Source organism: Eulemur rufifrons, chromosome 29, assembly GCF_041146395.1.
Source record: "Eulemur rufifrons isolate Redbay chromosome 29, OSU_ERuf_1, whole genome shotgun sequence".
NCBI classification, from domain to species: Eukaryota; Metazoa; Chordata; class Mammalia; order Primates; family Lemuridae; genus Eulemur; species Eulemur rufifrons.
Window position 1 is genome coordinate 89696479 of NC_091011.1, and position 14448 is coordinate 89710926.

Sequence of the window (14448 nt, forward strand, 5' to 3'; positions counted from 1 at the left end):
CCTTAAAGGTCCTATTTATGTCCCATTTCCAGTCAAGGTGAACTTTCCAGTCCCTGATTTTGAAAGAGGTGAGAGAGAGAAAGAGAAAGAGAGAGAGAGAGAATGGGGGCAGGATTGCAGGGAACATAAACTAGACTATGCGCTGTGGCAACAAGTAAGCCACCATATCTCAGTGGACTGACACAATAAAAATTCATTTTTTGCTCACATCGTACCTACTGAGGGACAGGTGGCTTGAATCCAAGTGGTGACTCAGATCTAGTTTCTTCCACCGTCTCCCATCTGAGAGACCTTTCTTTCCAGCTTTAAGGGTGAAAGAAAGAGAGGGAGAGGGAGTTTTACGGGCACGTCTGGAAGGGTGGTGTTCCCAAGGTGCCCATGTTCCTTTGCCAGAATCGGTCACTTAGCCTCAGCTTAATATTAATAACTTCGCGGGAAGATGTAACCTTCAAGTATAACCTTACCCTCCCAGGAAGAGAACGCTGGCGTGGTGGGCATCTGGACAGTCTCTGCCGGTTTATTCCGGTTTGTTCACTTTACTTACACCCCTGAGACCAAGGTTTAGCTGTTTCCTTAGCCTCTTTTGCTTGCTGGTGGAGTGCAGAATGTTTTGGAGGGAGTCTTGACTTCAAACCCTTTAGCCTCTTGCAAAACCTACCGTTTGCTTCTTCAGCTTATTCTTTGTTCTCTGCTTCATCTGTATTCCCCCATTTTTTTCACCCCAGATCAGTTTATCATTTTTTTCTTTATCTCTTTATCCTCTTCTTGGCCTAAACTAAGTTTTATGTTTGACTTTTTGCTTTGCTTTGTTTTTTCCTACAGAAAACCTCTATCCCATCACCTTCTGCTTGCTGCTAGCCAGCGCCTCACTCCCTGGGGGTGGTATTCTGTCTACCCTGATGTGACCCGCCACTGTCCCTCACAGCAGCGGGGCAGCCTCTTCCCCTTCCAGGATTGCACAGTGCACCTTAGCATGGTAGAGATCAGTTAAGTGGTTATGAATCTCCTCCCACAAAGCAAGCTGGGCAAGAATATAGTCTTCCTTATGTTTTATAATCCAACTTAATTTCTGACTCCAAACCTTGGTTCTGTTAGGAGGATGGTTAAAACCCAACTTCAGTCCTCCCTGGTTCTACTACTTTCTGGAATTGTGCTCCATACTAAGGTCCTGTGAAGGGACAAGCCTTGGTGAAGAAAGGCAGATATGGCCCCAGAGGTCAACAGGGACAGGAAGGGGCAGAAAAGTTGATCATTTTAGGCTTGAGAAAAGGAAAATACAGTAACAACGGGAATCCCGAGAAGCAGGATCTGAGTTCTAATTTATAAAACCACCCACATCTCATATCTCATTTTTTAAAAAAATTGTGACTAGGGTCTGTGTTATAAAAATGAAAATATTCGCATTCACTGCCTTCATATCTATACACTTTATACTCAATTTTTCTTGATTAATAAATATAAACATTATATGCTTTATATTTAATCTCAGATCAACTTCCCATTGCTCTGAGCATGTTTCTCAGTTGCTTCCACTCACCACCATTCTTTGTGAGCTCAAGGGAAGGCAAATTAATTTTAATGGTTCATCTCCTGTGGCAGGCTCAGTGCAGGCCCCAGGTAGGAGGTGGCATTTAGGACAGAGTTTAAAATCTGGAAAGGACTGTGTCAGGTGGAGATTGGTGGGGAAGGCACAACAACCATGGAGAAGAAAATTGGGTGGCTACTTTGTTAAAGTTGTTTGATGGAGAAGTTCCTCACCGATGGGTATTTTCCTCTAGGTGTTCTAGACAACTTGCTTTTTGCAAGCACCCTCTGCATGGACACAGAGTTTTACTCGGGTTTTCACTATGACGTCCACAGCTTGTATGGATACACCATGGCAAGAGCCACAGACTCGTAAGGACTTGGTTTTCCCCCTGATTCCAGATTTGGGAAGGTGGGAGGTGAAGGGTTTCTCTGCTCTTCTGTAAGTACATGGTTCAAATGTTTTTTCCAGTTAATAGGGATATAGAAATGCTGGTATTTCAGGGTGTTTAAGAGGTCCTCTCATACAAATCCTTGGTTTCTATGTAGGATTAGTTTTGGTGCACTTATGGCTAAGGGGCTTCATTATTTTGAGAATACTAGGAGGCAATGCTATGTAAGACGTTTAGAGCCCCCTACTGGGAGAAGGCAGCCCTTGCTTGGGTCCCTTTACTGAATGTGCTATGGTCACCACACTAGGATTGCTTGATTTTAGCAGATAAAAACACAGGACACCAAGTTAAATTTGCATGGGGCATACTTATACTAAAAATTAATCATTATTTATTTGAAATTCAAATTTACCTGCATGTCCTGTATTTATTTAGCAATGCTACATCATCACACCCTGCTAGCTTCTTTCCCAAGGTTCTGTTCTTTTCCCTCTCAATTCTCCCCTCTTCCCCGAGACACAGCCACATACATGCACGTGCACACACACACACACACACACACTCACACACACCCACCCATACCACCACCACCATCAACGGCAGCCATTATGAAAGTCTAACAAGGAGACAGATGTGTCCTGCAAAGCATCACACTCTTTTCTTATGTTCTCACATGGGCGTTTTTTCCCCACTTATGACTTTGTAAATTGAGGAATAGCTGTCCCCCTCACCACCCAGTTTCTTCTTTGGAAGGTAGTAAAATAAAATCATTATACCTAAAAGAGAAGAACTTGGAGGCTAAACTTAAGATTTAATTTTATATTTGCAGCACAAATGGGGGAACTAAAGTGTCCGAAGAACCATTGGGGATCTTCCAGCGGCATAGGAAAGAACTTCCTAGCTGTTCTCTGCTTCTCTCCTACTATCAGGGGCTTGTGGAACTTCATCGTTATACTAGGCCCATGACTAGTCTCCTGACTTTAGCCTTATCTCCCAATAATCCACCCTCCACCCTTTCTACTCATAGTGTGGCCCAAGGACCAGCAACACCAGCATTGCCAGGAAACGTGGTACAAGTGTAGCATCTTGGGCCTCAACCCAGACCTTGGGAATCAAAATCTGCATTTTAACTTGATCCCTGGGTCTATTGAATGTATTGGATGCATGCTAAGATTTAGAAAGCTCTACTCCACACTGCTGACAAAGTGACCTTTCTAAAGCACACAGTTGCTCATTCCCCTGCCTCCCCCGCACTGTAAAATTATTTGTTGCTTGCTATTTTCTGTACAATAAAATCCAGTTGTCTTAGCACGAGCTGTAAACTACTTCATAACCTCACCCTTTCTTACTATTTTTCTCTCATCTTTGTGCTCCTTGTGCTTTATGCTCTGACAATACGTAACTACTTGTTGTTCCCAAATCCAAATGCTATTCATTCTCCCACATCTTCCGCGTATTGTGTGCCCTGCACAAGATGGCCTTCTTTGCCCTGTCTGTTTTGCAAACATATATAATTACTCATAATTATATGTTCTAGGAAAAGATTTTCCTTTCTTTGTGGTGTGTTTGCCCATATTCCAATATGTTTAATATGCAAAAAATATTGTATCAATTCTGAGATGCTCATTTTTTTTCCCTTGCAGGACTGTAAGTTTCATGAGGGCAAAGTCACCCCTATATTCTTAGCCTTGTGAATAGTGTGTGTCCTGCAGACATTTTGTTGGATTAATGCCTGGCCTGAGAGGGTGGGCACACAGGGCCCTGGAGACTTAGAGACAGAGACTGTGTCTATTTTGTTTTCCAGCATGATTTTGCCCTCATGACTTTTCATTATGTTGGATTGTCTAGGTGAAAGAGAGTTCTTGTCCAGTAAATGTAAAAATTTGTATTTCAGTAAAAGAAAAGATCTAAGGAGAAGGACACATATTTCTGATTTATCTTCTCTTTTCTGACTTCTCTCTTTCTCTCTCTCTCATTCTGCCTTTCCTGGGAAATAAACTAGTTGGATAAGACTCAGTTTCATCATCTCTGAAATGAGAATCTTGGATTTATGTTTCCATAGACTCTTCCTATTCTGATGTATTTTTATTTTCTCGATGCTTCTATATAAGAATGGGGAGTGGGAAGGAGAGTGAATAAATGGTCAGGGAAAGAAAGAGTAAGGAAGTGTTGAAGGAGGGAAAGAGGGTTTCTAATTGCCTTATTGGCCAGTGTCTCTACTCCATCAAAATGCTATACAATCATGAATAGGTTGGTTGGTATATTCTAACTATTATGGTTAATAGCTAAAAGGTAGCTATGACTGAGTAAGTGGTAGGTGCCTTTCTAACTCTCTGGGTCAGGCAGGATGACTTAAGATCCCAGAGAACAGTGGAGACAAGTGGAACTTGGCCTTTGGGCATGAGGCAGAATTGGGTTAAAAAGCAGATAATATTTTCATTCGGTGGGATCTGGACATCAAGAGAAGCCATAGGTCTGATGAACATTTGGCTCAACCTTAACTGGAAGTATAGTTTGGGGACAGTGGTTACTGGGCTATCTAGGGAATAACATTCACCTCCCTCTAGGCTGAGAGCAGAAGGAGGTTAGATCCTGTCAGAGATCATGACCTGAACATAAATTGGCCAGACCTGGGAGATGAGAAAGAGAAACCTAAGAGTCTAAGAGAAACCTAAAACTTTTCCTTTAAATTGGAAAAAAACTGACAGTTATCTAATCTGTTTTACCATAACGGCCTCTAAGTAAATTGTAACCACAGATATTTTCATCTCTGTTTTGGTTTCATTCTGTATAAACTGCATGTGTTTCTTTATGATTGGTGATTGCAAAGTGCAATAAAGCTCCGGCCAGTGGTAATAAAATCACAGAGTTCCAGTCCATATCAAAGGAGAAGTGAGGACAGGAGTTGAGGAGTGAGTCCTCTCCTCCAATCTATCCTGGCTTTTTTTTTTGTCAATAAATTGTCAGGATGGAGCACTTCGCTCTCTTAAACCAGTCTTCTGTTTTAGAATTTTCTCCCTTTTGCCATTATAAGTCATTCTGCATTTGTAGACTCTCCCTAACATCCCCTGGGAATATGAAGTGGGGAGGAATTCATGGCTGTGATAGTGTCTTGAGCAATTGCCTGGTGCCTGGTGATAAAGATGTGTAAAGACAGTTTTTAGGAAAAGATATACTTGTCTCAGACCATGTATTGTAATAAAAGGAAAGAAAGAAGAGCTTGCCTGCAAAGAGCTAGCAGCAGTGGTGGCTCAGGTCTTACCATCAGTAGTTGTGTCATTGTTCTATTATACAATTCTAATGGAAGGGGTGGATTGTTTAGCATAAAAGAAGGGAGGGAGACGCATTTCACGAAAGTGCCTATGAAAAGGAGCGTTCAGAACAAAAGCTCAGCAAACAGCCTACATCCAACCACATATCCTTTATGTCCCTTCCCTGCCCCAAAGTTATAATTATCCTGTAATTAAACTAATTAAGTAATTAAATTCTGTGTTTTTAATTCCTTGGCTTTCATTTCTGTATAGTTTTACTTGATATGTCATGTTTTATTATAATACAATGAAAATAATATTTTCTACTTTAGTTGTTTTTAACCTTACAAAAACTTTTATATGCCATCTTTTGAGACTAATTCATTCCAGTTACTTATTATTTTGCATAGATTAAAATTTGCTAACATTGAGAATTGCTGAGAATAAGTCTGTAGTTTCAGAGGAAACTAGGAATAAGTCCTAAAGTTTCAGAGGCAACTAGGAATAAGTCCTGAAGTTTCAGAGACATACCAGCTGGTGTACAAACTCTCCTATTTGTCGAGCAGAGGACACAGAGTTCCAATGTGATCTGGTATGGTGCTAAACAGGATTATGTATGGCAGCAAGGCATGGAACCCAGGGATATTAGAAAAACTTTATCTAGAGAGAGAAAATAGGGCCAAGAACCCAAGACATGGTTCCAGTATATTGTCAACTAAAAGGGGCAGACCACAATCAGATCTGATCAGAAGGAGAAAATACAATAAAGAGGACAGGAGCCTAGAGAAATTTCTGTGGGGGCTGGAATGTAGAAGTTCATACTGTCTTATATGAGATCTGAAACCTTACCCAGAAGTGGGAGAGAAGCTCTTAATAGTGCTAAGCCTGTTTGCACACCTGATTTATGATACTTTGATATTTTTTCTCAGTTTGGTTGGAAAGCCCATTGTTGCTCTTGGTGTGAAGTGAGTCCTAGATGTTCACGGCTCCCCTCACATTCAACTGGCTGTATTCTCTTTCAGGGCCATGGAAAATATCTTTGTCAATAATAGGAGCTTCATCTTATCTCGTTCCACTTTTGCTGGATCTGGAAAATTTGCTGCTCATTGGTTGGGGGACAACGCAGCCACATGGGATGACCTTCGATGGTCCATCCCCAGTATCCTGGAGTTCAACCTGTTTGGCATCCCCATGGTAAGCCTCATGTCTATCCGAGGAATTTAACTCTTTGTCCTTTGGCATTCTTTCCATTTCCGGTCTTGGAGGGTATCTGAAAAACTAAGGAACATATGTCCCACTGTGATATGTATTGGAAAAATGAATTTTTATGTGTGGTGTGAGCTGCCTTCTGAAGATAGAATGATGGTACCTTATCACTAAGCTGTCATCCATGCCATTTCTGGAGATAGGAAGGAGATACCATGAGTAAAATGTATTAGTATAGGAAAGTTGTATCAGAAGAGCATCAGTGAATAGGAAAGTATGAAATTGGGAACTGAATATTGAGGAAGAGCCCCGATATAAGGACCATTGTGTGCACTACTATCAGGTCTCCCCCTCCTCAGTCCATGCTGTGATGCCTACTACCTTGTTTCTCTCATTTGGCTGGGGGCATGCCCTGGGACTCTGGAATCTCCTTGAGCATGGACTAATGTGGATAAGAGATTCTCTTTCCCTTACCATATACACAGTACATGATTTTTCTTCTGTCACTGACCACTGTATTTGTATATGTGCTAATTCTCCAGGTAGGTGCCAACATCTGCGGTTATACAGAAAATGTCACAGAGGAGCTCTGCAGAAGGTGGATGCAGCTTGGAGCATTTTATCCACTATCGAGGAATCACAATGGGCCTGAGTTTAGGGTAAGGTCCCCCAGAGAAGTGATGGAAACTTTTTGAATTAACTAAATCTACTTGTTCTTAAAGAGGAGTTGAAGAAAATCCTCCAGGTTGGCCCGACCTGCAGAAGAAAGATAAGTAAATCTTGAGTGATAGGCTTAAAAAGCAGAGTGTGGAGGTGAGGGTGTGTGAGAAGTGGTGTGTATATACCGAATGATTTTATTGTTGGAAACTCACAAAGGTGAGAATATTTGTTAAAATTTCTAGGGTGCTGCTGTCACTTCTTTTAGCCCCTTATATAAAATGGGACAATTGGAGTTTACTGATATTTTATTTCAATTAATACAAGGGAAACCACTCATAGATATGAAAGAGCAAGGAGAAAGGATCTAGAGACGTGCAGGCCAATGATCCAAAAAAATTTTTCAACCTGTACAGCATTTTATCTTTCTATGAATAGTTTAGGAGACTTCCAGACTGCTTCTCACGACTCATCCCACCTTTATCCTCTTCCATCCAAAATAATATTTTTAATGGGGAATTATATTGAAGGGGGTTCAAAGTGCCTCCTAAGGAGGCATGTATGGTGATGGCAGGAGCAAGTAAGGTGGGATGTCCTTATATTTAATGAAGTAATCTGCAATTAAAATATTTCAAATGGAGTGGTTCAGCACTTAACAAGCTCATTAGAGTAACTTCCTGATGATTATTTTAGCTCCAGCTCTAAACTTTGTTTTTAACCTAGGAAGGATTAACCTTCAAACCTCCAAAGTATTGTATCCCTGAGCTTTCCCAGCCACTTGTGATTGAGAGAGAGATGAGCACTTTCTGAACATCCAAGTAGGTGGCTGAGAGCCGGTGGGACAGGTGCTCTTCATGAAGAGCTGTCCTGAAAGGACTTACATCGTAAGAGCACTCAGATCACCCACAGAACCGGGTTACAGTGCTTGTTTTCTTTTCTCTAAACTAGCTCTGTTTGGCAGAATTATAATGAGAGCCATATGTTACTTTAAATTTAAATTTAAATTTAAAAAGTGAAAAGAAACAGAAGACATTATATTTAATATATTTTGTGTTACTCAATATATCCATAACATTATTATTTCAACCTGTGTTTAACACAAAATATTATTAATGAGCTATTTTATATCCTTTCCATTCTACCAAGTCTTCAATAGTCACTGTGCATTTTATGATTACAGCACATCTCAATTCATGTGCTAAATTTTTGGCAGTCGAAGTGAAATGTATCCTACCAAAACAATAAAGTTGTGTTTAATGGAAAAATATTTTACATTGACTCAGATCTATATTTAAATTAACTATAATCAAATAAAATTAAAAGTTCAGTTCCTCAGTCTTACTAAACACACGTCAGGTGTCCAATAGCTTCATGTGGTTCGCGGCCGTCACAGAGGACAGTGCAGCTCTAGACTTTCTCAGTTGAAGACCAGGCTGAAGGAGGCTGTGGAGTATTATTTGCTTTGTTTGGCCTCAGGGTTTTCATCAGCTCTACATCCAGAGCATGGAGTGGTCTCACGGAATACTTCTATTTAGAGGGAAAGAAGTGGGCTCTTAGGGAGCAAAAGAAAGGAATAAATTCCAGCAATTTTATTCAAAATTCAGTCCCAGTAGTACAGTACAGGATGACAAGTCTAAATATGACATGTGTATCTTTCATGACTTCCAAATTACATGGAAAATGAAGCAAATGAGTGCTGACCTTTGATGGAAAATTTCCATATCTGGGTTTTAGGAAAATTATATTTCTCTTCTAAAAGGTTCTTTCTTTGCTCTTGGATAAAATCTTTTAAAAACCATCTTCATGATTTCTTTGCACATTGTGTCTGAAAGAACAAATTGAGGTTGCTGTCTTTGGGATAGAAAAAATAAAAAAAATTTTGATGTGAAAACATAGAGAAAACTAGACATGAAATTTTTAAATTACAAATTCATACAAGTACCTGGAAAGGAAATGTTGTACCATAGATCATGGTGGTAGGCAGTGTGGCTTATAAGGCAATGAATTTATTTTTAGTAGTAGTACAACTTAGTATTATTTTCCAAATTAAATATTATGAGAAGCTTCAATCTATAAAATTAATTGGTGCAGCCCTGGAGGGAGCAGGGCCCACTTTATCTCCGTGGAAACCTCCATGGGACTTCTTTGTCACCCGGGGCTGTCATAGACAATGCCAACTTTACACTTGGTCACTTGCCTGCAATTCTACATTGGGAAAGTTGCATAATCTTTAATGTTGTTTTCTCATTTATAAAATGAAGGAGTAGGAACAAGATCCTTTCAGTTCTAGAAATGGTTCGATGTTCTCCAAGTTGGAGAATGTGGCTACTCTCATCTGGCAAAGCTTCTTGTCTTAAGGGAACTTTTAATCTATAGCAGAAAGAAATATTCAGCAGTTGCTTCTCCTTCCTCCTAGGACCAGGACCCCGCCGCCTTTGGTGCTGACTCGCTGCTGTTGAATTCCTCCAGACACTATCTGAATATCCGCTACACCCTGCTGCCCTACCTGTACACCCTCTTCTACCGCGCTCACACGCAGGGGGAGACCGTAGCAAGGCCCCTTGTCCACGAGTGAGTTTCCTGATCCTCAAAGACTCCCTTTCATATCATGGTTTCACTTTACCTTGTTTGTGGTAACAAGGTTAGTTAGGGTCTTGTTGCTCCATAATGTGCTGCTGTCCTGCATCACGGCTTCCCTTGCCTCACTGTGCGCTGTGTTTTCTAGGTTCTACCAGGACTCAGCCACGTGGGAGGTGCACGAGCAGTTCTTATGGGGGCCTGGGCTCCTCATCACGCCTGTTTTATATGAAGTATGTCTATGATAGTGGGGGGGGGGTATTGCACTTGTCCACATGACTCTATAGCCAATTAAGCTAGATCCTGAATATCTATGACTGCATTTAAATCTAAATATGAGTATAAGTGAAAGAGATCATGAAAGTTTGAAAATTGAAGAAATAGTCATTCTTGGTCCTACTGTCCCTCCAAGCAAAATAATTTCCATTGTGCAAAATTGCCTTAAAATTAAAACCTGTGTCCTTAGGCATATGGCTGTGGCACTGATGGGCTTGAAATGGCTTGTTGTGTGTGTGCTTATCATCTGTCTGTATTTCTCACTGTCCGGAGGGGCTGTGCTCTTGGGTTGGGCTGGGAAGAGAGAATACCTGTAAAGAGAAGAAGGGAGGGAGAGAGGAGTGCTGGGCAAGAGAAGGGTGTCGCTCTGAAGTCATGTATGAAGGTCCACGTGTATCCTACCTAGTGTGATTTGGGGAAGAGGTGGTTGGGAAGTATGAAGAAAGGATTAGGATCATGCCAATCCACTTGCAAACATGAAAGATTGCCAGTGTGGTTGTGCTGAAGGCCCTTTGAGCTGGTGGTTCATCCACACCATCTGATGACAGGTCCTGCTCACCAGACATTGGCCCGGCTGAAAGGCTCTCCTAGGGGCCTGGCTGGCTCAGTCTCCTCCCAACTGTTTGATTACATGACTAATTCAGTAAATGAACTTCCTCTGCTTCTCTTAGTGCAGCAGCATTGAAGCAAAACAAATTTAATCTCTAGCTATGCTCTGCTTTGAATAAACTGCTCAACCTGAGCATCACATCTGTGTTTTCATTTGTAGATTGGGGTATCTCAGGAGTCTCTCAGGATTGTTCAGAGAAGCACGTGCTGTGACACCTGGAGGTGTTTGTAACTATAGAGGGGTGTGCTCATGTGACATGTTGTTGTTTCCCCAGGATGTGGACCAAGTGAACGCATATATACCGGATGCCACCTGGTACGACTACGACACGGTAAGTGAGGCAGCCCTGGCAGGCTCAGAGACCGGCCTCTACCAGACAGCAATTCTAAAGCAGCAGACTCGGGAGCCTGGGGCAGGAAGATGATATGAGGTTTTATGTTTACTTGTCTGTGGGTGCTTTTCTGTGAGAAAGGTGTCTTGGTCCAGTCAGGATGGTGTGACCAAATACCTTATGTTGGATAATTTATACACAACAGAAATTTATTGCTTGCAGTTCTGGAGGCTCCAGCAGGACTTCATTAATGGTGCCTTCTTCCTCTGCCCTCATGACTTAATCATGTCCCCTAAAGGCCTCACCTCTTAATACTATTATATTGGATATTAGGTTCCAACATACAAATTCTGGGAGTACACGAACATTCGGACCCTAGCAGAAGGCCTTTCCAAATGTACAATGAAATAATTTGAATAATTGAGGAAGGTTTATGGAAATTTCATTGTATCAACCTGGCTACTGTGCAGCTATCAGGACTAATTCCTGGCCTTTGGCTGTGATAACCTAGAGAATGAAAACCAGTTATGGAATCATAGCATGGTGTAATGTAAAGAAATGGGATGGTCTGGCATCTCAGCTCTGGTCTGTACTACCTACATGCCTTGGGCAAGTCACATTACTTTGGGGGTCTTCATTTTTCCTTCTTTAAAGTGCAGCAACTGAACCAGATGATCTCTAAGGTCTCTCCTAGCCCAGCAGCCTCCTATCTGATCTATCTTCCTTTTGTTTATTAGGGAGTGGCCATCCTCTGGAGGAAACAATGGGTGAATATGCTACTCCCAGGTGATAAGATAGGACTTCACCTTAGAGGTGGCTACATATTTCCCACCCAGCAGCCAAACACAACCACAGAGGCCAGGTAAGTTCTTCACTCTTCTAAGGTGTGACTACCCTGGTGCTCTAAGGGAGCAGGGCATGATGGGAGAGGCAAATAGAGACTGAGGGTGGATATGCCAAGGGAAGAGTCTTCCGGCACTAATCTTCCTTATTTAGTAGAAAGTAAATATTCCTTTATATTTCCATAGTCTTTCACTTTTGGATTGAATCAGATTAGAGAAATAGTCAAAATAATCACTGATGGGGATTTTCCTATGACCAGAAATTGTTCTCAGATAGATCCCCAAGTGTGTGAGAGAATGCAAGTTAAATAGGAGATAAAGGTATCCTGTGAAAGTCAGCATAGCTGAGAGGTCAAGAGCTCAGACTCTGGAGACAGATAGTTTGGGTTCAAGCCCTGACTCTGCCGCACTCTAGACGTGTTTGCCTTGGGCAGCTTACTTCTCTGTGCTTCTGCCTATTACGGGTAAACTGGGGATGATGATAGCCCAACTTTTTAGCATTACTAAGTGGGTTAAATGGGTAAATATTAATGGTAATTGTATGTAGGACACTTGGAAGAGTGCCTGGCACATGGTAAGCACTATTAGTAAGTGCTGATTGTTAGTGGTATGTATTACAACACAGCCCAAACAGTTTTCAATGGAACGGCCTCCTTCCACCCTTCTTATGCCACTCACTCCTAACCTCTGCTGCCTGCCCACACCCAACTCTCATGTTTCCACACAGCGTCAATATCTACTCAGTTTCTGGGATGGACTCAGTGGTTATCTGTCTCTGGGGCTTGTTTCATATACTCCATCCAATCTCTTCCTTGTTCTCCAATGCTGAGAATTGCTCTTTTACAGCCGGAAGAATTCCCTGGGACTCATTATTGCCTTGGACTACAAGAGAGAAGCCCAGGGGGAGCTGTACTGGGATGATGGTGTATCTAAAGGTAGGCTTTCTTATGGCACTGTGGCTGGTTCTCCACAAAAACCAGTCATCACAGACTGCCCAATATGGCCCTAGCCCTATTATCACTGTCATTTATTTCTTTAGTTTAGAATCAATGGGTTAAAACTCATTCTGAAAGTTCTGTTAACCAAGCACAGGGCATCAAAGTAGACTTCAAATGTGCAACTTATACCTTATTGATTCCACCAAAGCAACAGATATTACTGCATTTAGCTTAATTATTCTCTTCTCTGAATGTCATTATTAATAACAAATAGTATATTTTGTTAATAGCTTTGTAAAATACTGTTTTGGTTACTATTAAGGGAGAAGTATCCAATTTGTATAGTGTTTCCTCCATTGTAAGGTTTCTATATAAATACCTCACATAAGCTTATAGTCTGTAATCTTATATACAAAAATCCCGCCCTGCAGGGAGTTAGTATGTATGGGTATTTATTTGCTATGTGTTATTACACTACATGCAAGGGATATGAAGATGGATAAGACATAAGCATTGCCCTTGAGGAACTCATGGTCCAGCAGGATAGACACAACATGCATGTAGTTATCTTCAACATAGGTCAAAATGTCTTAAGTGCCAGCAAAAATGGTGCCACAGAGTGTCATGGAGTTCAGAGAAAGTGGTCCAGGGAACCTCTGTAGAAGTTTGACAAAAGTGTACAGGACTCAGATGAGCAGAACCAGCTGGCAAAGGTGTTCCAGCTGCAGAGAACATGACTCTGCAGCTCCTCTGCTTCCCCCAATAATGGGAACTCCTCTGTCTTTGCCTTTTAGATGCTGTAACTGAGAAGAAATACATTCTGTATCATTTCTCCGTTGCCTCTGTAAGTACTGTTTTTGAGGAACACGTGGTGTATGTTCCTTGCTGTGGTTGCTTCTTGAGGTTTTGGTTTGCTATAGTTGCATGGTCACGTGTGATAGGGGCAACATTTGATGGTCTCTGAAAGGATTCAAGTGAACGTGGCAGTGTTTAATGTGTGTGTCAGAATTATATGCCTATAAAAACCAGTATGAGTTCTGTGCAGAGCTTATTTTTTTCTAGAAAAAAATCATTGCCTTTTAGTTTTATATGATGGGTCCTGGCTTCCAAGATGTGCCCTTTTATGAGGGGTGCATGTGTGTATGGGGTGTCGGTGGAGGTGAAAAGTAAGATAGTGACTTTTTGAGGTTCTTCTATAACAGCTTTCCTTTCTGCTCTCTAAAACTTGGCCTTGGGCACAGGTATCAAAGGGTGGCTTTTAAAGGTTGTAAGATACAGAGCATCCTTGCCTCATCTCTGTCTCCCAAAGAGTCTGAGAGGAGCAAAAGCAGCAAGGCCAGCAGAGAATGGGAGGCTTCTAACTTGGTTTTCTTAGAAGTCTGATGATGTATGGGTAGATCTTTCTTTTGTGGGACTCTCTCTCCCTCATTCCTTTTTTTCTTTCTTTTAAATGCATATTTTCTTAGTAGTCTTAAATTTATTATGAAATTAGACTTTTACATGAAATTATAATTTTGGTAGATGCTAAATAACTGTATGCACCATTGCTACTCTGAGATCTTTTTTCTGTATAATCAACTTTTTAAATTTCAGAATATTACGGGGGTACACATGTTTTGGTTACATAATTTGCTTTTGTACAATTGAAGTCAGAGTTATAGGTGTGCACTTCACCCAGATAGTATGATAGTATGCACACCCACTAGGTGTGAATTTACCCATCCTCTCCTTCCTCCTCCCACCTGCTTGATTTCCATTGAGTTTTACTTCCATATGTGCATATAACATATGTGCACATAACTGTTGATCGATTAGTTCCAATTTAGTATTGAGTACATGTGGTG

General features: G+C 41.2%; 1 protein-coding gene across 1 annotated transcript in view; it reads left to right on the plus strand.

Annotated features, from left to right (window-relative positions):
- The window catches only part of MGAM2 (maltase-glucoamylase 2 (putative)), a 79100-nt gene that overhangs the window by 24387 nt on the left and 40265 nt on the right, over positions 1-14448 (plus strand). The window contains exons 14-22 of the mRNA XM_069462618.1: positions 1779-1896; positions 6190-6361; positions 6916-7032; positions 9447-9601; positions 9756-9840; positions 10768-10824; positions 11562-11686; positions 12513-12601; positions 13399-13448. Of these exons, the coding sequence (XP_069318719.1) occupies positions 1779-1896; positions 6190-6361; positions 6916-7032; positions 9447-9601; positions 9756-9840; positions 10768-10824; positions 11562-11686; positions 12513-12601; positions 13399-13448 (968 nt within the window). The remainder of the gene's footprint in view (positions 1-1778; positions 1897-6189; positions 6362-6915; positions 7033-9446; positions 9602-9755; positions 9841-10767; positions 10825-11561; positions 11687-12512; positions 12602-13398; positions 13449-14448) is intronic.